This window comes from Orycteropus afer, unplaced genomic scaffold (genome assembly GCF_000298275.1).
Source record: "Orycteropus afer afer isolate SDZICR_OR568_19922 unplaced genomic scaffold, OryAfe1.0 scaffold00008, whole genome shotgun sequence".
NCBI classification, from domain to species: Eukaryota; Metazoa; Chordata; class Mammalia; order Tubulidentata; family Orycteropodidae; genus Orycteropus; species Orycteropus afer.
In genome coordinates this window covers 23786079-23810139 of record NW_006921595.1, presented here as the reverse complement: position 1 = coordinate 23810139, position 24061 = coordinate 23786079, and the positions used below count along the sequence as shown (strand labels likewise).

At 35.6% G+C, this 24061-nt stretch overlaps 1 protein-coding gene across 1 annotated transcript in view; it reads right to left on the bottom strand.

Annotated features, from left to right (window-relative positions):
* The window catches only part of AGMO (alkylglycerol monooxygenase), a 265841-nt gene that overhangs the window by 50863 nt on the left and 190917 nt on the right, over window positions 1-24061 (bottom strand). Inside the window, exons 5-6 of the mRNA XM_007946666.2 lie at window positions 20480-20575; window positions 2345-2411 (exon numbers count right to left, since the gene is read on the bottom strand). Coding sequence (XP_007944857.1) covers window positions 2345-2411; window positions 20480-20575 — 163 coding nt within the window. The remainder of the gene's footprint in view (window positions 1-2344; window positions 2412-20479; window positions 20576-24061) is intronic.

The following is a 24061-nucleotide window of genomic DNA, read 5'->3' as shown; positions in this document are numbered from 1 at the left end:
AACTGTGCTCAATTGGGGGCCATATTATCCCTCCAAGACATTTGGCAATGCCTAGAGACATTCCTGGTTATTACTGGGAAGGGGTACTCCTGAAATCTAACAGGTAGATGCGAGGTTTGCTTTTAAACATCAGTGCACAGGATAATCCCCATAAGGAACAAACTCACTGCTGTTGAGTTGATTCTGACTAGCAGCAACTCCTCCTTGGATTTCTGAGGTAGTCTCTCTAAGGAAGTAGATTGCCCAATCTTCCTTCTGAGGAGTGGCTGGTGGGTTTGAATCACCAGCCCTCTGGTTTGCAGTCAAACCCCTCAGGCACTACACCACCAGATCTCCCTGATGAACAATTATTCCCATCCCCACCAAAATGCCAGTAGTCCTGAAGTTGAGAAATTCTAATCTAAAGCAACATGAGCACAGGAGTGGGAGAGTGCTCCAAAGTCAAAGAAAGTCAAAGTCTTTCTTTCTTTTTTAATTTTGGTGTCAATTTGTCTCCACTCCTTATGTTTCATTCCATGTGGAGAAAACTCAAGAGTGTATCCCTCTCGGTCTCTCCATCTCCACACTCCTTGCTGTGGGCGGACATTGTTGAGTTGAAGAAGAAACTGAGCATGCGCACCCTGATGTGCTCACCCTCTTCCTGTGGGAGCTTGTGTTTCTCATCTACCTGCCAAAGGGGGAGAGACTTGTTGTCTTCAGGAAGGTCAAAGGCCCACCTGCCACCTGCGATAAGGTGACTAATCCTGAAGTCTAATTTTAGGATGCTAGATTGTCTTCAGAGAAAAGCACATTCTTCAGTTAGCTTTATCAGTAACAAAAGAAATTTTTGTTCTCCATTTGATAATTCATATTTTTCAATTTCTTCTAGACTTAGATAGGAAAGAATTATGTTATTTAATGGTCCTCCAAACCCCTAAAATATGCTGCATGCGACTAAGAAACTTGAGAATTAGAGAATAAAATGTTCGCAACAGCAGCAACAGAAAGAATATATAGAGGTTTTGATGAAGCCAAAATGTGACTTTGAGGCTTCAAAATTAATTTGTGTAAAGTATTTTGACCTTGGGAGTTTGTAAATACTATATTGGATAACCTGGGTACAGTGAAATAATGTAAATAATGTAATTGTGAAAGAAATAGAGAAGGAAAGGAAGATGGAATAGGACTTCGTTATCATGGTAAGACTTGTTCTTCCAGTCGTGCAGCTTCTTGTTTTATTTGTGTGTGTGTGTGTGTGTGTGTTTTAAGCAAACATTTTTATATTGCTTGACATATATATATATATGTGTATATATATATATATATATATATAGCATGCAAACAGAAAAGAGAATGAATCATAATAGGATAGCTTGACAAATTTTTACAAAGTGAGCATATCTATATAATGGTCACTCAGAAGAAGAAGTGAAACATCACCAGCTCCCTAAAGACCTTTTTGTATCCACTCTCAAAGAGAACCCTTCTAGTACAACTGCTGCTATTTTGACTTCTTTCACTGCAGATCAGTTTTGCATTTTCTGCAAGTTTATAAAAATATCACAATACAATATTATTTTATTCTTGGCTTCCTCCTTTCAACATTATGTCTGTAAGATTTAATCACGTCATAGCATATAGTGGTAGTTCAGACATTTCCATTGCTATAAAATTTTCCATTTCATGAGTAGTCTGCAATATACTTATTCTTTTTACTGCTCATGAACATTTTGTGTTCCTATTATAGATGATGCTGATACGAACTTTCTTGCACAGGTCTTTGGTACACAAATGTGCACATGTCTGTTATTAGTTACTCTGTTGTCTTTAAAATTTATGCAGTAGCCAAATGAGACTTTCTTCTTGTTAGGCAAACGCAGTGTGTGGTGAGTTTGCACACAAAACTTAACCAGGGAAATGATATGCTGTTTATTAGCACTTCCCTCCCCAAATACCAACAGTTTTCAAGACCAAGACCTCTCTTGTAGATAAGAATGACTCTCAGTTTGGGGGTCAAAAAGTGAACTTAAATATGTTACTTCAAGACACAGAGTATGTATGTATGCCCTCAGCTGGTTAACTCATTCTTCCCCCACTACAATTTAGCTAAAATCTAAGATAAAGGAAAACTAAAATACCAAATATAGGAAGGTTTTCTATTTGTGTGTTTGTTTGTTTTGTTTTGTTTTTACCCACAATCCCTATCTGGGAGAGGAGGGTTGTTCAGATACAAAGGAAAAAACTATACTGATTTGCTCACTGTGTGCTATGTTGGATAATTGTGATGGAATAAAATAATGCAAAATGGTAACACAAGTTTTAAGCAGCTGAAAAAGGACAGAAAGAAGAAATAGAACTTTCTTACCATGATGGACTCTATGATGGCTTGGAGTATTAAGAATCAGTTCCAAAGGACCAAGGCTACTGATTATCTGTTTAAACAAAAAGAATGCACAGTTATCATTAAATATATGTGCAACATACGTGTAATAAGTTACTACTCACATTAAAACCACACAGGTTCTGTTAGAAGATACTGCAATTTCAGGGCTGACATCAGACAGTGGGAAGAAGTTTACCACTTGGAGCTCAAATAAACATAACAATAAGCTCATAACTCTAACTATATCAATATTCCATCAATATTCCGAAGGGCAATACAGCATTGTGGTTAACAGCTGTTGTTGTTGTTGTTGTTGTTGTTATGTGCCATTGAGTTGGACCCGATTTATAGCGACCTCTCCTTGGGTTTCTGAGGCGTTATCACTACATAAGTCAATTGCCCCATCTTCCTTCTGAGGAGTGGCTGGTGGGTTTGAACCACCAGCCTTCTGGTTAGCAGTCAATTGCCTTAGGCACCATGCTACCAGAGCTCCAGGTTAAGAGTTAGACTGCTTTAATTCAGTTTCTAGATCATTTGCCTCTTAGTATGTAATCTTGGGAAAATAAATTACCTTTAAATAATTCAATTTCTTTGTCTAAAAATGGAAATAGTAATAGTATCTACATTATAAGGTTGTTGTAATGATTACATAGGTTGTTTATTTACATACTGCCATCACCAATGCACATTTCTCTCAGGCTTCATTCTGTTTTATGCTCTCTACATTTCAATTGATTATTCATGCCAGTAGAGTAACACTAGTGGAAGAAAAATACAATATCATTATTGTTTCCTGGCATTCATTTCATCTTATAATGAGTCATGGAGCAACAACTTACTGTTGTAGCTGTCATTTATTGCATTAGAGAGATCCTGCTTATTCAAATAAAATCCTACCTGGTTTCTGACCTGTATATTTTCCTCTTTGTAGTCCATTTTGTACACACAATTCAAAGTCTAACTTTTAAAGACTCCTATTGTCAATTAAGAACCTTCAAGATCTGTTCACTAACTCTAATATTCCCTCTCATCATTCCTATAAGAATCATGGCTGCTAAAAGCTGCAAATTCTCTGATAAACTTCTCTAAAATCTAGAAGCCAGATAGGTGTCACAAGAAAGTTCAGCAGGCAATGTAAGACATTCAGTTTATTATGTAATTAATGTTGGGTAACTTAGGAATCCTTGTAATCCTGACTGCCTTATTCATTTTTCCATCAACATGGCAGGTAACAGAATGTTATACTTCCCAATAATCAAAATCTAAACTCATTTATTAGAGCTTATCAATAACAAATCCATACCTTGTTGTGCTATTCTAAGAAGTTATTCAACTGTAGAATTAACTTCCATTTAGAAACCACATCAGCAGTAAGAGAATATATTAGATGGTACTTAAGGGGGGACAAAATGCCAGGCAGTCATGACACTGATGTGAATTTGGTAATAAATCAGTGGTTTGGGGGAAAAAATAAGAGAACTGGAGATATTTAAGTTGAAATGATGCTTAAGATGCATAACAACCAAATATAATGTGTGGGCCTTGCTTTGATACTGATTTAAACACGCCACCCATAAGATATTTTGTAGATAATGACAGAATATTGATGTGGATAAGATATTAAATGATATATAAATTATTGGCAAATAATGGCCTTATTGTTTTGTAAGAATATAATTATTTCAAAAGGTGTGTACCAGAAGTATACATGACAAGACATCTAGGTTTTGCTTTAATATTTAAGCAATGAAAAAGGAAAAGATAAGATACCAGACAAAAATAAATTGAAATGTAAATGACTATTAGAGTGATTTTGTTGTTGTTGTTGTTGTGTGCCGTCGATTAGAGTGATAGATAGGTGAAAATTCATTCTATTCTTTCTCCACTTTTGTGCATGTTTGAAAAATTTTATAATAAAAATTCAGACAAAAGAAATTGCTGCTCTAGAAATACACATAACGACTCAGCATTTCTCAAGTTTCAAAGATTTCTCAAAGTTTCAAAGATACTTCTAGATTGTAACATTGTATCCAACAGAGTTTAAATATCTTTTGCCATCTCTAACTTCTCAATTTACAATTGACTTGCTAATTTGAACATCTTCCATGACTGCACTGCCCCATGCTTGTGGGGTCCTATACTCACTTGAAGGGTCCATGACAATATAGCCACACAGCAATGTTGCATCCCTCCATGGGGCAGATACCACAGTCACCTCTCCAATTAGATCCTCCTCATTGGGTTCACTAAGAAGCTCTGATAGTACAGTGGTTAAGGCATTTGGCTGCAAACCAAAAGGTCAATGGTTCAAACCTACCAGCTACTCTGCAAAAGAATGATGGGGAGGTCTGTTTCCATAAAGATTTACAGCCTTAGAAACCCAGTGGGGGTCACTGAGAGTCAGAATTGATTTGATGGAAGTGAGTTTGGGTTTTTCCACATTGGTTTCACACACCTAAAAGAAACTAACCCTTGCCTTCCACACTGCCTCATCTTTTAAGAGATTCTCAGTTCCCATCATGGGATGGACAGAAGTGTTTGTATTCAATGAGATGCATTTTATATTTTGAGGGGTGAACCCGGAGTCTTGTTGCCCATTTTCAACAATATTTCTCTATGAAAAATATATTCTGAGTTCCAAGTAGTAGACCTTTTGATATATTCACATAGCAGAACTGGCTTCTGTCCTAAGGACTATTTGTATTTTATAATTTTAGGAGTTTAAAATACAAATAAGCAGTCCTTCTATCAAAATATATTACTGTAAAGTATGACAGAAAAGAAAAAAAAAAAACAGTATTCATGATAAGAAATCAGGGTGGTAAGTAGAAAAAAATCCTATATTTTATTGCACTACATTTCCTTGTAGTTGGTGAAAAGTACTTGTTGAAAAAAAAACAATGATGACCAAAGGAAAAGACAGTGGAGGTCCTCAGCTATTCAGAACATTGAAATCTGATGCTTTGCTCAGACTTTGTATCTCTGGCAGAGAACCAGATGGATAGGAGAAAATCATTGCATCCTTGTTTGTCTCCTTGGGGCCTAACATGTGTCACAAAAACAAACAACAAAAGGAGGTAGACGAGACTACAGGGACTTGCTTCTGCTACCCAGATGCATTTCTGATTACTTGTCTGGGCATCTGTGCAGCCAGATTTAAAGCCACACAAATGGTGAATACGTTCAGATGACGGCAGTCTTAGCTAAGTTATTTTTTTTTTAATTTATTATTTATTTATTTTTTTGATGAGTAGCTCTTTTTACCAAAGAAAATCTTTTGCTCCTGCAGGCTAAAACATGGTGATATGAGAATCAAAAGCTCTTTTTATTTTATTTTCATTTAAAAGTTAAGTACAACACAGAACCCAGGAAATCACAACTAAATATCCTCACAACGCCTCTAGGAGCCTTGGGGTCAGGGAAGATCACCTCAGTATGGGGAGATCATTCATCCCTCAGCCAGTCCAGTCAGAACCTCACAGGTACAAAATCCTTCCAATTCAGTCATAGAGAAATTGTTAATAATTAATAAGAGTTGAGCATAAAGATTTAATTACCGCCCACTTTAGCAGATTCAGCCCTTTAGCAATTCAACCAAATCTAGCATTGAACTACTTCCTGAAAATGTGTTACCATAAACGTTAAGTGCAGCTATTCTTCTTTTCAATAGAAGTTATTTACTTGTCTTAATATTTTGAGTTTGTTGGATTAATTTAAATCATGGAATTTTAGAATATATAAGAAATTTTTAAATGATCTAGTCTAATATCTGGTTATAAAAAAATAAAAGTACAGCTTAGAGATGTCAAGTTACTTGTCCAACATCTCCGAATAAGCCTAAATTCTTCTGAATTTCAGCTCAGGAAAATATCTGCCTTTCTATCCTATATCCTTTAAGAAATAGAGAACTTTTACATCAAATAAAGATAATAAAAAATTCAGAATTTTAGTGGAGAATGATAACTAAATACATTTTGATTATATACCAGTTAAAATGAATTGAAATCTTTATAATGAGCCCAGGGCTTTCAGCTTCTAAATGGCCTCTCAGAACATTTTGGCACTTTGGTTGCTTCTGAGATTTCTGAAGCAATGTTTTCATTCTTGTATCCTGTGATTTTTTTGCCAGAGCTTTAAAACCTGAAAACCATGGATGGCTAGAAAACAAGGTACACTCTGAAGTGTTTTATAACGTACTTTATGATCCAAAGTGTATTTTTCTGAAGATAAATGCTATCATTTTCATTAAATTCCCAAAGGAATACATGAGTCCCAAGAGGATAAGAACAAATGTCCTAACTAGAGAGTTGTAGCATTTCCTTTGCCCTTCATATTTATATTCATTGGTAGTTTCCACATAAGTAAAACTTGAATGCTAATTTCATACCAAAACAGCAAAAACAAAACCTTAATTTTTTTTTCCTTAATTTTTTTTTTCCTTTCTTGAAATGGCTAAGCTATTTTAAAAAGATCATATCTTAAGTGATTTTTAATGGTAAATTATTATAAACAATAGTAAATACAACAATTTTATAACAATGAGCTCCATGCAGTGATGCAGTGCCTAAGGCACTTGACTGGTAACCAGAAGGCTGGTGGTTCAAACCCATCAGCCGCTCCTGGGAAGGAAGATTGGGCAATCTACTTCAGTAGTGGTAATGCCTCAGAAACCCAAGAAGGGGTCAGTATGAGTTGGATCCGACTTGATGGCAGTATGTTTGTTTTTTTTGTTTGTTTGTTTTCTCATTGATGTCATGCTATTGTAAATGATTACATTATTAATTTTGTCCAGCAGAATTCTCCATATCATTTGCTGGACTAGTCACAGGTTCTGCATATATAAACCAAGAGATAGTCATCAGAATAGAACCAGGAGCTACTGCATGGTTTAAAATCAGGAAAGACGTGAGTCAGTGTTGTATCCATTTCACCACACTTATTCATTCTGTATGCTGAGGAAAATAATCCAAAAAACTGGACTATATGAAGAAAAACATGGTTTCAGGACTGGAAGAAGACTCACTGACAACCTGTGATATGCAGATGACACAACCTTGCTTGCTGAAAGTGAAGAGAACTAGAACTGTAAGGGAGCTCAGGTGGCTTAATGCTTCAGGCATTTGACTGCTAACCAGAAGGCTGGAGGTTTAAACCCACCAGCCACTCTGTGGAAGGAAGACTGGATAATCTACTACCATACAGATTTACAAGCTCAGAAATCCAGTGGGGATCACTATGAGTCGGAATCTACTCAATGGCAGTGGGTTTGGTTTGGTTTGAAAGTTGTTACTGATGAAGTTCAACAACTATAGCCTTCGGTATAAACTACATACTGAACATTATTAACGTAAAAAAAAAGAAAAATCCTCAAACTAAGCCAATAAGCAACATCATGATTAACAGAGAAAAGATTTAGGTTGTCAAAGATTTCATTTTATTTGGATCCACAAACAACACCCATGGAAGCAGCAGTCAGAAAACAAATAGTGTATTGCATTGGGAAAATCTGCTACAAAAGACATTTTAAAGTGTTAACAACAACAACAAAAAAGGCAAAGATGTCACTTTGGAGACTAATGTGCACCTGACCCATGTTATGTATTTTTAATCAACTCATATGCATCCAAAAGCTGGACAATGAATAGGAAAGAAAGAACAATTCCTGCTTTTGCATTATGGTGTTGCCAAAGAATATTGACTCTATCCTGGACTCCCAGAGAAATAAACAAATCTGTCTTGGAAGAGTTTAGTTAGAATGCTCATTAGAAGTGAGGATGGCAAGCCTTCCTGCCAAGGATTTTGGACATGTTATCAGGAGGGACCAGTCCCTAGAGAAGGACATCTACTTGCTAAAGTAAGAAGGTCAGCGAAAAGGAAGAAGACCCTCACAAGCTGAACTGACAATGTCTTCGGCAATGAGCAACAAGTGTGAGAATGGTGCAGGACCAGACAGTGTTTTGTTCTGTTGTACATATGAGTCAGAGATGAATTGATAGCACCTAACAACAACAATCAGGAGCTCTGGTGGTATAGTGCTTAAGGCATTTGACTGCTAACCAGAAGGCTGGTAGTTCAAACCCACTAGCCATTCCTCAGAAGGAAACCAAAACCAAACCAAACGCACTGCTATTGAGATGATTTGACTCACAGAGACCCCACCTTGGGTTTCCTAGGTGGTATCTCTTCAGAAGTAGATTGCCCAATCTTCTTTCTGAGGCAATCTACTTCCGTAGCGATACCACCTCAGAAACCCAAGGAGGGGTCGCTATGAGTCGGAACCGACTCAATGGCAGTGAGTTTGGTTTTGTTTTTTTTAACAACAACCAGCTCTTTATCTTCAGGAAAGGAATATTGCATAAGATCTGCCTTCTAATTTGGAGGTTGAGGTGAGAGGTGTATGAAAGAATGAACTTAGTTGTCATTCCCAACATCACAGGCAAATTGTGTCTGAGGTGCCCTCGGAGATTAAAGTCAAGAAAGAAGGTCCAAACATAAACTTTGATTAGGTGGGCTGGGTAAATTAAGATAAAGGGCTAAAAGAAGAGGATAGAGAAAACAGAAAAGAACAAAGGACTCTAAGTACAGATATTGAGATGGGATAGTTAAGTTCTAGTGATCACTGTCAAGGAAATTCCTTGAATTATTTATATGTTCTCTTAGCACATGATTATGTGGGCTTCAGTCACAGAAAAAGGAGACAGGGATGGAAAAGACAGTTTTTATATTAAGAAGTGCTTCTGAAATTTCTTATGAGAAGAAATTTCTCATATTTGTCTGCTTGTCATTCATTCACACTTTGAGTGAATTGAATGTTTTAGTGACCTAAAATATTAATGAAATTCTTACTGAAGTTATCAACAAGAAATAATTCTGTAATGAGCACTGGGAAAATAAGTATATGTGGTAAATAATCAATAAATGAAGTGTCAACTGCACATGAATTACACTGAATATCTTCCATCATACAGTCGGGGCTGACGCGACGGCACACAACAACAACAACAACAACAGTGATATAGTTCTCAAGAGTTTTCTGGCTATCTTACATTACCTGAAAAATACACAGCTATATGTCTTTTCAACTGAAATTGAAAAACCACTTTGAACTGAACTTTATAAAGCATCAAAATAAATATTCTAAATAATTAATGTTCTGACTGAAATAATATCTTTCAAGATTAAATTTACTCCATTCTTTTTTTTTTTCCCCAGTTACTTTTGATATGACTCCTATTCATATCAACTATTTGTATGTCATAGTAAAACTGTGTTCTACAGGATTCCCAACGGATAATTTTTCAGCAGTGTATTCCCAGAGCATTCTTGTGGGGCACCTATGGATGAGCTCCAACCTCCAACCTCTCATTTAGCAGCCAAGAACATTGACTGTTTGCACTGCTCAGGGACCTAGTCCATTCTTTACATTCCTCATTACGTTCATTGATTCTTCTGATTAGAAAATTGTTGATAGGTTAGAGACTGTATTCAATCAATACAATTAGCATGTGATCAAGATGGAGAATGAGACTTGCTTTCAACAAAAATATTCAGTTAATGCAAACAAAAATCTCACTCTAACTCTTAAAGGAAGAAAAGAGACTATCTCAATCTAAAACACAAACAAACAAAAATAAACACACACACACACACACACAAAACTTAATTCTGTTCTGTTGTCAAATGTTAGAAAAATGTTGTGAATGTCACATAATATTTGTCTCCTTCAGTTTTTCTATCTGTAAATGGGTACTGAATATACTGGAATATGTTATTGAAAGGCAATAACAATATTTATAACTATTAACTTTTCAGAAAGATATGCATGAGTCTATTGTTAATTGTAAAATTCTTTCTGAATAAAATATGCTTAGAAATAGTCATACTTCCTATTTGTGAGGGAAAAATCAATATATAGAAAATATAAGAAGCATATGTTTAGAGAATCCTCTTCATAAAAACGACCGTGTAAATAATATGATAAATGCTGAGGAGTGACTGGGTTCGGGGGAAGGGAAATGAAATCTCCATAGTAAGAAAAATGCCTGTATTCAGATGAGGACGGGGTGATGACATTGACTGTAACTACTCAAGACTTTTCCTTACAACATTGTGCACCATTGGTGTTCCACAGAGGCCCTTCCCACTGTGGGGCCACTGGCTCATTGCAGCCAATATTTCAAGGGAATACTAAAGCCAGCATTACATTACAGCAATACATGCATCATCTGATATAAAACTCATTGTCATATTCCATTTAACTGAGAAAGATGTGCTTGACGTGCAGTCTGAGAATGGCAAAACCTTTCAAGTAAGTTAGCGGCAAGATTCAATGAAAGTCCAAACTAAAATTAAATAGAATAAAATTTTCCATGATTTGTTGGACTTTTCCAGTCCAAATCTCCCACTCTCTCTATATTGAAATACGTGTATGCATGTGTGTAAATATTTATAAGAAGTTTTTTTTTATTTAGAGATCTTCAGAAATAACTATAAACTAATGTATATCTTTTTAAAAACTGTCATTAAGTACCATCGAGTCAGTTTTGACTCACAGAGACCCTATATACAACAGAATGAAATGCAGCCTAGTCCTGTGATATGCTTAGAATCATTGCTATTTGAGCTCATTGCTGCAGACACTGTATCAATTCATTCCTTTGAGGGTCTTACTCTTTTCTCCTGATCCTCTACTTTACCAAGCATGATATCCTTCTCCAAGGACTGGTCCCTCCTGCTAATATGTCCAAAGTACATGAATGAAATCTCATAATCCTTCTTTCTAAGGAACATTCTGGTTGTACTTCTATCAAGATAGTTTGTTTGTTCTTCTAGCAGTCCATGGTATTTTAAATATTCTTCACCAACACCATAATTCAAAGGCATCAATTCTTCAGTCTTCGTTATTCATTGCCCAGGTTTCACATGCATATGAGGCTACTGAAAATACCATCGCTAGGGTTATGCTCACCTTTGACTTCAAAGTGACACCTTTGCTCTTTAACACTTTAAAGAGGTCTTGCAGCAGATTTGCCCAAAGCAATGCACCATTTGATTTCTTGACAGCTGCTTCTGTGATAGTTGACTGCGGACTGAAGTAAAATGAAATCCTTGACAATTTCAATCTTTCTCTGTTTATCATGATGTTGCTTATTAGTCCAATAGTGAATTTTGGTTTTCTTATGTTGAAGTGTAATCTATATTGATGGCTTTGAACTTCATCAGTAAGTGCTTCAAGACCTCCTCACTCTCAATAAGCAAGGTTGTTAGTGAGTCTACCTCCAATTCTGATGCTGCATTCCTCTTCATATAGTTCAACTTCTCAGATTATTTGCTCAGCATACAAATCAAATAAGTATGGTGAAAGGATACAACTCTGATGAACAACTTTCTTAATTTTAAACCATGCAGTATCCCCTTGTACTGCTTGAAAAACTGCCTCTTGGCCTTTGTACAGTGTTCTGGTTACCTAGTGCTGCTCTGACAGGAATATACCACAAATGGGATGCTTAAACAAACAGGACTTTATTTTCTTACAGTTTGGAGTCCTTAAATCCAAGTTCAAAGTGCCAGGCTCTAGGGACTGGGTGAAAGCCCTTCATTCTTGGGCTTCAGCTCTGCCTCATGCCCCTAGCCCACTGGAGCTAGAGGGTTTTTGTCATTCAGAGAGCTGCTGGCTGCCGAAACTGACAAGCCCAAGGTTGACAAGTAAAAAGGCACAGCCCCAATGTTATCAAACCCCATGCCAGGCCATTAATTCAAGTCCATTGGAAGTCCCAAGGTCAACAAAGCATGGCAGGCTACTGAACAATGACACAGCTACATGCAATGTCCAAGCATGCCATAAACTAGAGGCCATTCCCAAGACTTCTCCTTATATACAGGAAGCAGACCATATCCCTAAGGCAGCTATTCAGCTGCTCACAGTAGATTCTACCATGGAGTTGATTACTAGTCTCATCAGGGGAATACTACCACCAGCCACCCAGCCACTCAACCAGGCCCAGCCAAGTTGACATACAAACTTAACTACCACATACATGTTCCCCCAAAACACAATTAAGTGTTCTGAAATTTCCATTCTTCACAATGCTAGACATATTTTTTTATGATGCATATAGTTGAATGCTTTTCATAGTCATAGTCAATAAAACAAAAGGAAACATCTTTCTGGTATTCTCTATTTTCATCCATTGCTGACATCAGCAATGATGTCCCTCATTCCATGTCTTCCTCTGAATCCAGTTTGAAATCTGGCAGTTCCCTGTCTCTGAACTGCTCCAACTATTTTTAAAATATCATCAACAAAGTTTTACTTGTGTGTGATGTTAATGATATTATTTGATAATTTCCACATTCTGTCAGATCACCTTTCTTTGGAATGAGCACAAAAATGGATTTCTTACAGTCATTTGGCCAGGTATCTGTCCTTCAATTTTTTTGGCATAGATGAATGAGCACTTCTAGTGTTGCACCCATTTGCTGAAACATCTCAATTAGTATTCAGTCAGTTCTTGAAGCCATGATTTTCACCAATGCATTCAGCAAAACTTGGACCTCTTCCTTCAATACCATTCATTCTTGACCATAGTCTACTTCCTGAAATGGTTGATTATAGCAATTCTTTTTGAAAATTAAGCAGCTATAAATACTCCTATGGCCTTTCAATAGTATGTTTCAAAGTTTTAGTCCCAGTCACAGAGGCAATGAAAGAAATATTAATAAATACATTTATCTTTGTGGTTATTAAATATATTTGTTTTGTAAGTATTAAATATTGAATATATATGTATATTTATCCAAATGTCAAATAATTACTATTGCAAGTGTCAAAATATAAATGAGTGGTTTTTCTTTTTTTTAACCACTGGAAAAAATCTGTGTCAGAACATTATAACCTGTGTTTATAAATCCTTATCAAAGTCTCTATTTAAAAGCTACATGCAGAATCAGCAGAGCTAGAAATCTGTCAGTCAATTTATTCTAAAAATATTTATTGAATTTCTACTTTTTCCTGAAGATTATATTAACTAAACCTACTGCCATGGAATAGGATCCGACTCATAGCAACTCCTCCCTGGGTTTCCGAGGAAGTAGCACTATGGAAGTAGATTGCCCAACCTTCCTTCTGAGTAGTGGCTGGTGGGTTTGAATACCCAGCCTTCTAGTTAGCAGTCAAATGCCTTAGGCAGTATGCCACCAGAGCTCCTAAGGATTATATTAGGTTTTAGTAATTTAAAAAAATAAAATAAGACACAGACACTGCCTATAGGAAACTTACAACTGAAAGTTAAAACTATTTCAAATACAGAGGCATTACCGGAAAATTGTCTCTTTCATATAAATTTGTTTTGTCTTGGGAAGAATGAGAATCACTCAAAATTTACTATTTTCCATTATTTTTGGAAAATTAAGGAATTTGATTTTTGAAAAACAAGTTTAAATTTATAATTGGGAAAAGAATCATCTAACAAGAATCAAATTGTTACTTCTCCAGGTCTCAAGTAGAAAATGACTTTTAGTAAAGATTTATGCTTTTATTTATCTCCCATTTAGTGTGTCTTTACAAATGACCTTAAGAGGCTTTTTTTTTTTTCCCCCCCCTGGAGAATGCAGTAGAGAATTCTCTCTTGCTCATACACTTCTTCAGGTAATTATATGAAAATCAAAATAACCTCTGTGGGTTTCATTTATTTAAATAATAGGTCTTTATTGAGTGTATATTCTATTCAAAGTACTGTGCAAAGAACTGTTGATAGGTCACAGAGTGGAACAATAGAAATTATAACTGATATCTGGAATTATATTTCTTAATTTAAAGATATAGTAAGTGATAATTTCAGATTTTGTTGTTGGAATATATATAGGGATGGGATCTTTTACTCTTGACAAAATCTATAGCACTTCCTCATTTAAAGTTTTAGGAAAAGGATAACATGCATAAACACTAAACTTCAATACATTGTTTTCTCTGTGAAATAATTGATCTTTAAACCTCTATTGTTTTTATCTTATTAAAAATTTAATCAAACTGAATATCTATTGATATAATTATATGGTAGAGCATCTGGTGATGAAATGTGAAAAAAAATCTTAATTACATCTCCCACTAGTCCTACGTTAATTCAAGACAACACACTCAAGTATTTAGACAGATGGCAGTGGTGGCCATATTAGCCTTCTGATTTCTCTGTAGGGAAGCAAGAGAAAGCAGAGCTCTTAGGATATGTGCTTGTCTGCCTACTTTCACACTTTGAAATCCTCGACAAATGCTGATTTATTCACAGCCAAATGTTTTCCTATCTGATTAGGCAGTTTTCTACTTCAGTAAGCATGTAATATGGAGGTAGCTGAATTTCCACACTAAGCAGTGAAAAAACAATATTTATAGTTTGGAAATAAAACAATCTGGAGGAATCAGGACAGTTGAGATCATAAAGAGCTTCATAGGGAGTACATTTCTGATGAATCCATAACATTGGGTTAAAGAGTTGAAGGCCTAGTTTTAGTAAAGAATGAGACTAGGCTATGTTTATACAATAAACAATAGCTTAAAGGACTGTGTTCATATTAAATTATCTTGAAGATTGATTCTTGTCACTGATGATCATATTATTCCTCAAACAAGATACCTAGAGCTGGAATAAGTTGGCATTTTATCTGAATTCATTTCAGTTTACATTTTAAACAACACTTTTGACTACATGTTGGAAAAATAAACCAAGTAGCTGCTGAATGTGCTGCTTCAAAAGGTGGAGAATTCAAAGTGATTTTTTAATGGGAATTAATTAACATAAGAAAAACACAACATATATAAAAGCATTACTATAAGAAACCATATGCTTAAGGCCATTATATATTCACCAATTTGGGTACCTTTTGAACAAAGGAACTGTATTATTATTAGTAATACAGCTATGATTTTAAAAGAAGGTGACTGATTGTTCTTGTTACCTACTGCCACTCTGACAGGAATATACCACAAATGGGATGGCCTTAACAAACAGGAGTTTATTTTCTTACACTTTGGGGTCTTTAAGTCCTAGTTCAAAGTGCCAGGCTCTAGGGGCTGGGTGAAAGCCCCTCAACCTTAGGCTTCAGCTCTGCCTCCTGCTCCTGGCCCACTGGAGCTAGAGGTTTTCTTCACTCAGACAGCTCCTGGCTGCTGAGGCTGACAAGCCGAAGGTTGACAAATAAAAAGGCATAGTCCCAATGTTACCAAACCATACAACAGACCATTAACTCAAGTCCATTTTAAGTCCAAGGGTCAGAAGAGCATGGCAGGCTGCTGAACAATGACACAGCTACTTACAGGGTCCAAGCATGCCATATGCTAGAGATCATTCCCCAAGGCCTATGCTTATATACAGGAAGTAGACCACATTCCCTCAGGTAGCTACTCAGCTATTCACAGTAGATTCCATCATAGAGTTGATTACCAATTTCATCATGGGTAATACTACCACTAGCTGCCCAACCATTCAACCAGGCCCAGCCAAATTTAACTACCACACTGATGAACTGAAAATTTAAGTAGTCCATATTCAAAAATCCATACTCTGTATTTTATGCTAGTCCTGAAATTCACTTCATTGAGATTGTCATCATGATCTTACTCCCAATTCCAGGTGAGAGTGCACATTCATTCATCAATAAATACTAACAATTCCCCCACTATGAGCCAAGATTCATTGTCTAAGCATTAAATACTTTGGTAAATAAAAGAGCTACTGCATTTCAGAACTTCCAGTATTATACATCAGATTTCCTTATTGATATACATTATCACTTTTGTCTGGTAAAAGTATTTACAGATACATGGCTAAGACGCTTGCCTGCTAACCAGACAGCTGGCAGTTCAAACCCACCAGCCACTCCTCGGAAGGAAGGTTGGGCAATCCTACTTCCGTAGTGATACTGCCTCGGGAACCCAAGGAGGGGTCACTATGAGTCGGGTTTGACTCAACGGCACATAACAAAAACAACAACCTTAGAAAGATTGCATACACACACACACACATATACATATATATATAATTAACTGCCTCATACATCTAATACTTTTCTCCTTATATTAAAAAGCATACAAACAAAAATTCTTTGCCTCTTTATAAAGAAATGATTTTGTAATATTTTCTATAGTGAGTATAGATTGGATCTTCCTCTATCATATCATCATTAAAATTTGTGAGGTTTTATTATCACACACTGCTGTGGAGTCAGATCCAACTCACAGCAACCCATCCTTGGGTTTCTGAGGTGGTATCACTATGGAAGTAGATTGCCCAACCTTCTTTCTGAGAAGTGGCTGGTAGGTTTGAACCACCAGCCTTCTGGTTAGCAGTCAAATGCCTTAGGTACTATGCCACCATTATTATTATTGATAGTTGAGAAGACTATCTCTCAGTTTTATGATTTATTGGTAATGTAATGTACATTTTGTAGATTGTAGTAAAATGTGATGAATGCTCTATCATTTCTTTACAAACTATAAGATTTCAGGATATTTTCTTGTTTTCTTGTACAGTATCTAATCTTGAATACTGTTTGAATTGTCAACACTTACTAACTGATTTGTAACCGTGTCCTTCTTGTAGTGATATACTATGAGTTCCTATTTTTGTGGATGTCAATATTTCATGACAAATTAACAAGTATTTTAAATTGTTTTCTAATGCATTCAAATTATCCACTCTTCTTCAAATCATTGATTATTAAACCATCCAATAAATGGTATATTACTTCAAATTGAAATTAACTCTCCTTTTTGATGAATTACTGCTTTTGATATGATCTGAAATTTTAGTTGAAAACTCACTTCTCAATGTCAGACTAATTTTTAATGCTTCTATTCTTCATCATCATTGTTTGTCATTACATTAATTTTTAATCTAAATTTTCTCTCAGTTCTTTAATAAATAGATAATAAGATGTCAAAAGATATTCCTCATTTGTTTTACTAAAACTTTCCAATTTAACTTACAGCCAAAATGGCATATTCCTCTCTCAATTTCCCTTTAGCAGGATACCAAGAATGTCTACAGCCACTAAAATTCTCACCCTTGACACAAGGAGTAACGTGATGGGAAGCTGGAACAGAAATAGACAACTGTCTTACCCAATTGTTGTTAAAATACTTTATTTTTTCAAAAATTAACATACAGTCATGATTAACACACAATCATGTGAGCACATGACTGGTCTTAAGTTCACTTTCCCTCTTGTTTCCATTTGCATACTTCCCTCTACTAAGCCAAAGTCTTCTTAATACAGTGTTGTTGCCCATGGTTCATGGTGGCCCATGTACAAAGGGTCACGGGCTGATTTTCAGAAGTAGATCTCCAGGCCTTTCTTCCTGGTCTGCCCTAGACTGGAAACTCCACTGAAACATGATCAGAATAAAAGCAATAAGCAAGTCCCACTAATAGAAAAGTGAGGGTTGTGCTTGACGTGGATTGGCAGGCAATCAGACTGGGGTCACCCTCATGAAAGGCAAGAATTCTACTACTGAACCATCAATATCATCTGATGTATTGCTGGTACTACGTGCTATGAAGTAAATGCTGACTCACACTGTCACTATGTGATAGCGTGGAACTGCCCCATAGGGTTTCTTAGGCTATGTAGCTTTATAGGAGCAAATGATCACGTCTTTTCTCCTGTGGAGCCACTGGTGGGTTTGAATGACTGATCTTTCAGTTAGTAGCCAAATATTTAAACATTGAGTCACCAGGGCTCCCTGATATATTATTACTATCCTAATTTTATAATATGAAGAAACTAAGACGCCAAAAAATCAGTTCTTCCTTAATCTAGACTCATCTTACAGAGAAAACCAATCTTAGCAGAAGTGAAACAACTTTAACAATCAAAACCCTAGTTAGGAATCCTCAGGACTTTGGGGCCATCACTGTCATATCTATACTCATACATTGTTTCTGTGAATAGAGATTCAGGTATGTAGTACACAAACTAAACAGTGTCCAATGGACCTGAAGGGGTTAACACATTTTATAATTATAAAGTGGGTATTTTCATAGACTGAAAGTCTTTTCTTTTTCAGTTTTTATTTTTCATTTCTCAATCTAATGTGCATTAACTTTTAATTGAAAAAAGTAAGTCCAGAACATGGTAAAAATAATATATGAAAAACAGTCTTCTCCCCACTCCACATCTCTCTTGTGCTTGACCCTCTCTCCTCTTTTCTACTTGTCCCTTCCCCAGAAGCAGCAACTACTGCCACTCTCTTTGCTCTCCATCCTGAATATCATTTTTAAACAAATGGGAGTATGTACTATATAATAATGTAATGTGTTAAGTATTCAGCTGTGAAAAAGTCAGAAATATATTCATAGCTAATAATTACAATTTAAAATTTAAAAATCCAAACCTTAGCTTCAGAAAGTGTGCTCCTGTCTCTGAAGCACCTCAATTGTATTTGGTTTATACATGGTAAATTATTTCCAAAAGTATGAAGCACAACTCAAGTGAGCAATACTAATACATTGTTTTCCAATTGAAAATGAAGCCACTGGGAGGCTCTGAGCTCAAAACAAATTTTATCATGGACTTTCCCTCACTGAGTCTTCAGTTCATGGGATGTGATTCAAGCCCTAGCTCAGGGAACTCTGGGAGAGACACAGGAAAAGGTGGAAGTTACTTAGGCACCATTGTTCTGTGTCCAGGCTGGTACATGACCCAACATATGTCATGACCCAAAGTAGAGCTGCTATAAAAGTGTAATTCTCCTTTAATCCCTCCATGTAAATTATCAGAAAGCTTTCCTCCACTGATCCAAACAAATTTGGTCTTGACCTCAGAATTGGTCTCAACAACTCTTTCGGATGGTTGAATTTCGACTGCTTAATGTATGTCAACTATCCTACAATATAAAACTATTTCATGATAGATCTTCACATAACATCACATATGTCCAAAGTCCCAATAATAGTATCTTTATACTATGTAAAATCAGTAGCAACAAGTGAATGCTGATTAACAAAATAATGCACTTTGCTGTACCAAGAGTTGGCAGCTAATACAGTTGGGATTTGCTGAATTGCTCAATCAGGTGCCACCCCTGCCAACTTGCTTTTGATAAAAATTATTGCCCTTGACCCAATGCCTACTCATAGCAGCCCTGTAGGACACAGTGGAACTGCACCATAGAGTTTCCAAGGTTGTAAGTCTTGACGGAAGCAGATTGCCACATCTTTCTCCCTCAGACCAGCTGGTGGTTTTGAACTGCTGACCTTTCAGGTAGAAGTTGAGCACTTAACTACTGTGTAACCATCACTCTTTCTACTTCGTATGGTAACTTCAAAAGTCCTCCAATAAATATCAAATTCTTGAAAGGTTTCTCATGTGTATAACCAGGATTTTTTTTTTCTGGGTCTGTGATTTTTTACATATTTTTAAAAGTAGATCAGTTCAATAATCATAAAGAGATCTAATGCAAACATTCTATTCTGACAATTTTTAGATGCCACAGAGGTACCCCCAAAATTATATTATTCATTTTTCTGGGATAAAAAGGATAATACATTGAAAGCCTTTTAATAACATTATAACTGAAACCTAAACTTTATAATTAAAGCAAAATACTTAGTTAAAAATACTTGGATAATTTCTCAAAACAATTATTTTTCAAGGAGTTTCCATTGTAATTGTGTTTATATTCCACAATTAAAATGGAATCATCTTCAAAATTTTTTCTGTATATATGTACATAGATAAATTCATGCACACACACACATGCACATATATAATTTTAAATTTCTATCTCTAAAATGAAATGAATTTCAATATCTTTTGGCAAGCAGTGTTTAATAAACTGCAATACAGGAAGATATTGTATTAAATATAGTATTAAAAAGTTTTGGTACTTAATAGTTCAAAAAATTTTTTTATTTAATTGAGACCAACTGGCCTCATTGTTTCTTATAAACTTTGCAATATATATTCAGTAAAAAGGAATAAAAATGAACAGATGTTTCTCCTTAAAGAAGGCAGACAAAGATTTTTCTTACGCAATAAATCAGTTGCTAGTGGATTTCCAGTACATTGCTTTAGGCTAACTATTTAGGTATAAAACTGAAAAGAGAAAAAAACTCTATTTACCTCTGTGTGAATCCAAAATTGGTAAAGGAGATTGAATTGAAGATGAACAGCATAAACTGAAGGAGGGATGAAGAGAGCCAGGGGACAGTAGAAAATCTGAAAGATTTTAAAATAAAAAGGCGCTCATATGATTTCTCAGCATAACGGTTTACTAGTATTATTTGTTCAGCATTCTGAGTGCATACCTTATTGTGTACACTTTAATTCCAAGTTTGACTTGGCAACATTGATTTTCCACACGAGGATGAAGTTGCAGACATGTTGGAGACAAGTCCACTGGACTTCTATTTTGCATTTAATATTGTCTAGTTAAAATATTATAGTTGGTATGCTGTTTTTTTAATCTTGAAAAGGGTGGTGTGAAAAGAAGTTCCCAATATTCACACAAATACTTGCTTTAAATAAAGGACATATAAGAGTAAGTGGCTTTATACTTTCACAGTTCTTAAGCTCTGTGCTATTACCTAGCATTTTCAATAATAAAGTGAAATTATAATAAAAGAAAGTAACTAAATATAAGCATAGCAGAACATATATTTTCTCTTTTAAAATCTGTATACATATAGTTGATCTCCTAATTTTTAAAAATAAAAAGTAGAAAGAAATTTTTAAAGTCCCTATTTTCCTGCAGATGGAAATGCCTCTGCCTTGGAAAAGTAACTTATGTTAAACCACAGAACTGGTTGGAGTCAACTAATAACCACAATCTGCTGTGTCTTCCTAATGACTTTGATCCCAGAGAGTGGTTTCAAGTTGGAAGGAAACATTTCATTAAATGAAAAACTAAACATCCAAATCAAAATAAAAGAGATCTGATTTCCACTTTACATTTCTGGTTTTGTATTGTCTGTATTTAGAAAAGACTACTTATTTTAAACATATTTCTTACAAATATAATTTTATGTCTAAATTACCTAAAAATGTTTTTCTCAATTAGGTAAAAGATTATTTCAATGACTGTTTTTTAATGATTATGAGTATGAAATTGGTCATTTACATAAATTCTTCCATTATTTGTTTCTTAATGTAAGTCATGGAAAAACTCAATTGTCAAGACAAGCAGAATATTTTATTGTTAATAACTGGATTGTTAAGTAACAGATCAGATTAGCAAGCAACAAAAGAATATGGGCTATCATTCAACAGATCTGCTTTAAAGCTTTGTTTCCACCACAAACTTTCTAAATGATAGTCAGAAAGTTCTTAAATTTCTTTAGGCTTTGTTGTTGTTATTTGCCATCAAGTCAGATTCGACCCATAGTGATCCCTCCTTGGGTTTCTGAGGCAGTATCACTACGGAAGTAGATTGCCCAACCTTCCTTCCAAGGGGTGGCTGGTGGGTTTGAACTGCCAGCCTTCTGGTTAGCAGTCAAGTTTCCTAAAATCAAAGGTGAAGGGAAAAAAAAAAAAAAAAAACACTTGAAATCTAGCTGCCTTTTGGGTTCCAACAGTTGTTATTTCATTTTATGTATTTAAATTATTCTCCTAATATAGGTTAATATAAATATCTGGAACTCATATATGGCCTTAATTTTAAGTGCTTTAAGTCAAGGGGCGTTTTGGATTCTCTTCTTTGAGATGTGAGGAAAAATGTAAAACAATGTACCTCTAATGCTTAACAAATAGTTTTATTTGGAAAGAGAGCACATACCAAATGAATATATATAACAAAAAGGACCTCACTGCCATCAAGTTGGATCCAACTCATAGTGACCCCTCCTTGGGTTTCCAAGGCAGTATCACTTGGGAAGTAGATTGCCCAATCTTCCTTCTGAGGAGTGACTGGTAGGTTTGAACTGCCAGGCTTCTGGTTAGCAGTTGAATGTTTTAGGCATTACACCATCAGAGTGCCTAATAAACATATATAGTTTTTCATAATTTCTCAAAAATAATTTCTTTCCCTGAGGAATGGAACTCTGGTAGTGTAGTGGGTAAGACATTTGGCTGCTAACCAGAAGGTCGATGGTTCATACCCATCAGCTTCTCAGTGGGAGGGAGATGAGGCAATCTGCTTCCATAAAGATTTATAGTTTTGGAAACCCAATGGGGGTTACTATGAGTCAGAATTGACTTAATGGCAGTGGATTTGGTTTTGGATTATAGAAAAATGTGTTCTATGGTCAAATATGCTTGAGAATTGGTGAGCTAAACAAGTTAATTTTGTTTATTGCAGGACTGTTCAGAACCATTAATATACTAATGCACATCATAAGCCTATTAGTATAGGGAATAGTTTTAAATGAACTTACTTTAGGATTACATTTCCTAAAACACATTTTGTGAAACATTATCTCAAATCTTACAAATTAATAAATATGATGAAAAACTGATCATTAGAAAATTAGTTTATCACGAATTCCAAAATATCAAATTTCTTAGAAGTAATAAAAGTATAGGTCAGGGACTAATTACATAAATCATATGAAAGTTAACTTCTTGAAATTGATTCAGTGTTATAAAAAGAATCCATTGATACAAGCAAGGTTCTAAATTTTTGAGATTTGAAGCAACTTAGTAACTATGGCCCAGGTATGAGAACTCTTGCATATCTTCTCTTCCTCCAATCTTTGTATTCTCAAGTTCTCCACAGCTTTTGCAAACAGTACAAATGCCACTTCCATTATAAAACCCCTAATGAAACTAACTTAATAGAAGAAATTTCTGCTTCCTTCAAATTCAGCTCCTCAGTCAGGAATCATTAATACTATTTACTACATATATTCATTTCTACCATGCTGTCAAACTCATGTATTTATGACTCTATCACTTTTCCCTTAAATTACACCATGCACCTGAGGATATTTTATTATCTTAAGTTAGACTCATAAAGGAAAGAAGGACCCAGAACTATATATGTGGGAGAGGAGAATTAAAATGAAATTAATAGTGACCTTTTGGCTAACAGATAATAGGTGACTAGATATATATTCTGTTCACCAAGTGAATGCAGCAGCCTGAGTTGTGTAAGTTGGCATTCAAAAGAAAGAAACATGGTGTTTAGGGACAAATATAAGTACTTCAGCACTGCTGAAGATACTGAAGAGTTACCTGTGGCAAGAGATTGGGCTAGACCACTGGCTTTTTGGACAGACCTCAGGGAGTCTGTAAACTCTATGACATCGCTACAGCAACATGAAAAAAATAATGGCATCTAACAGAAGCAGTAGCCATGAGGATGGTGAGGCAGAATAGGTAGAAGAGGTTAAGAATTTGGAAACTATCTATATGTAGGTGTTGTAATGGATAGAGAGGAGATTCAGAAGACACTCAGATTTCTGGCTTGGACAATTGTGTATTGGGTGGTACTATTAACCAAGATGGAGGGGTGGGTAGGAAGAATAGGTTGTAAATTTGGCATTAGTATTAATAGCAATGTTGCATTTGAATCCTTCAGGGATATACCAGGGAATTGATTGAGTAAGGAGTTGAAAATTTGTGTCTGAAATGAGGAAGAAATCTGAATTTAACTTACATATATGAGGGTCATGGGAGCTCTGGTAGCATAGTGGCTAAGACACTTGCCCGCTAACCAGATGGCTGGCGGTTCAAACCCACCAGCCACTCCTCGGAAGGAAGGTTGGG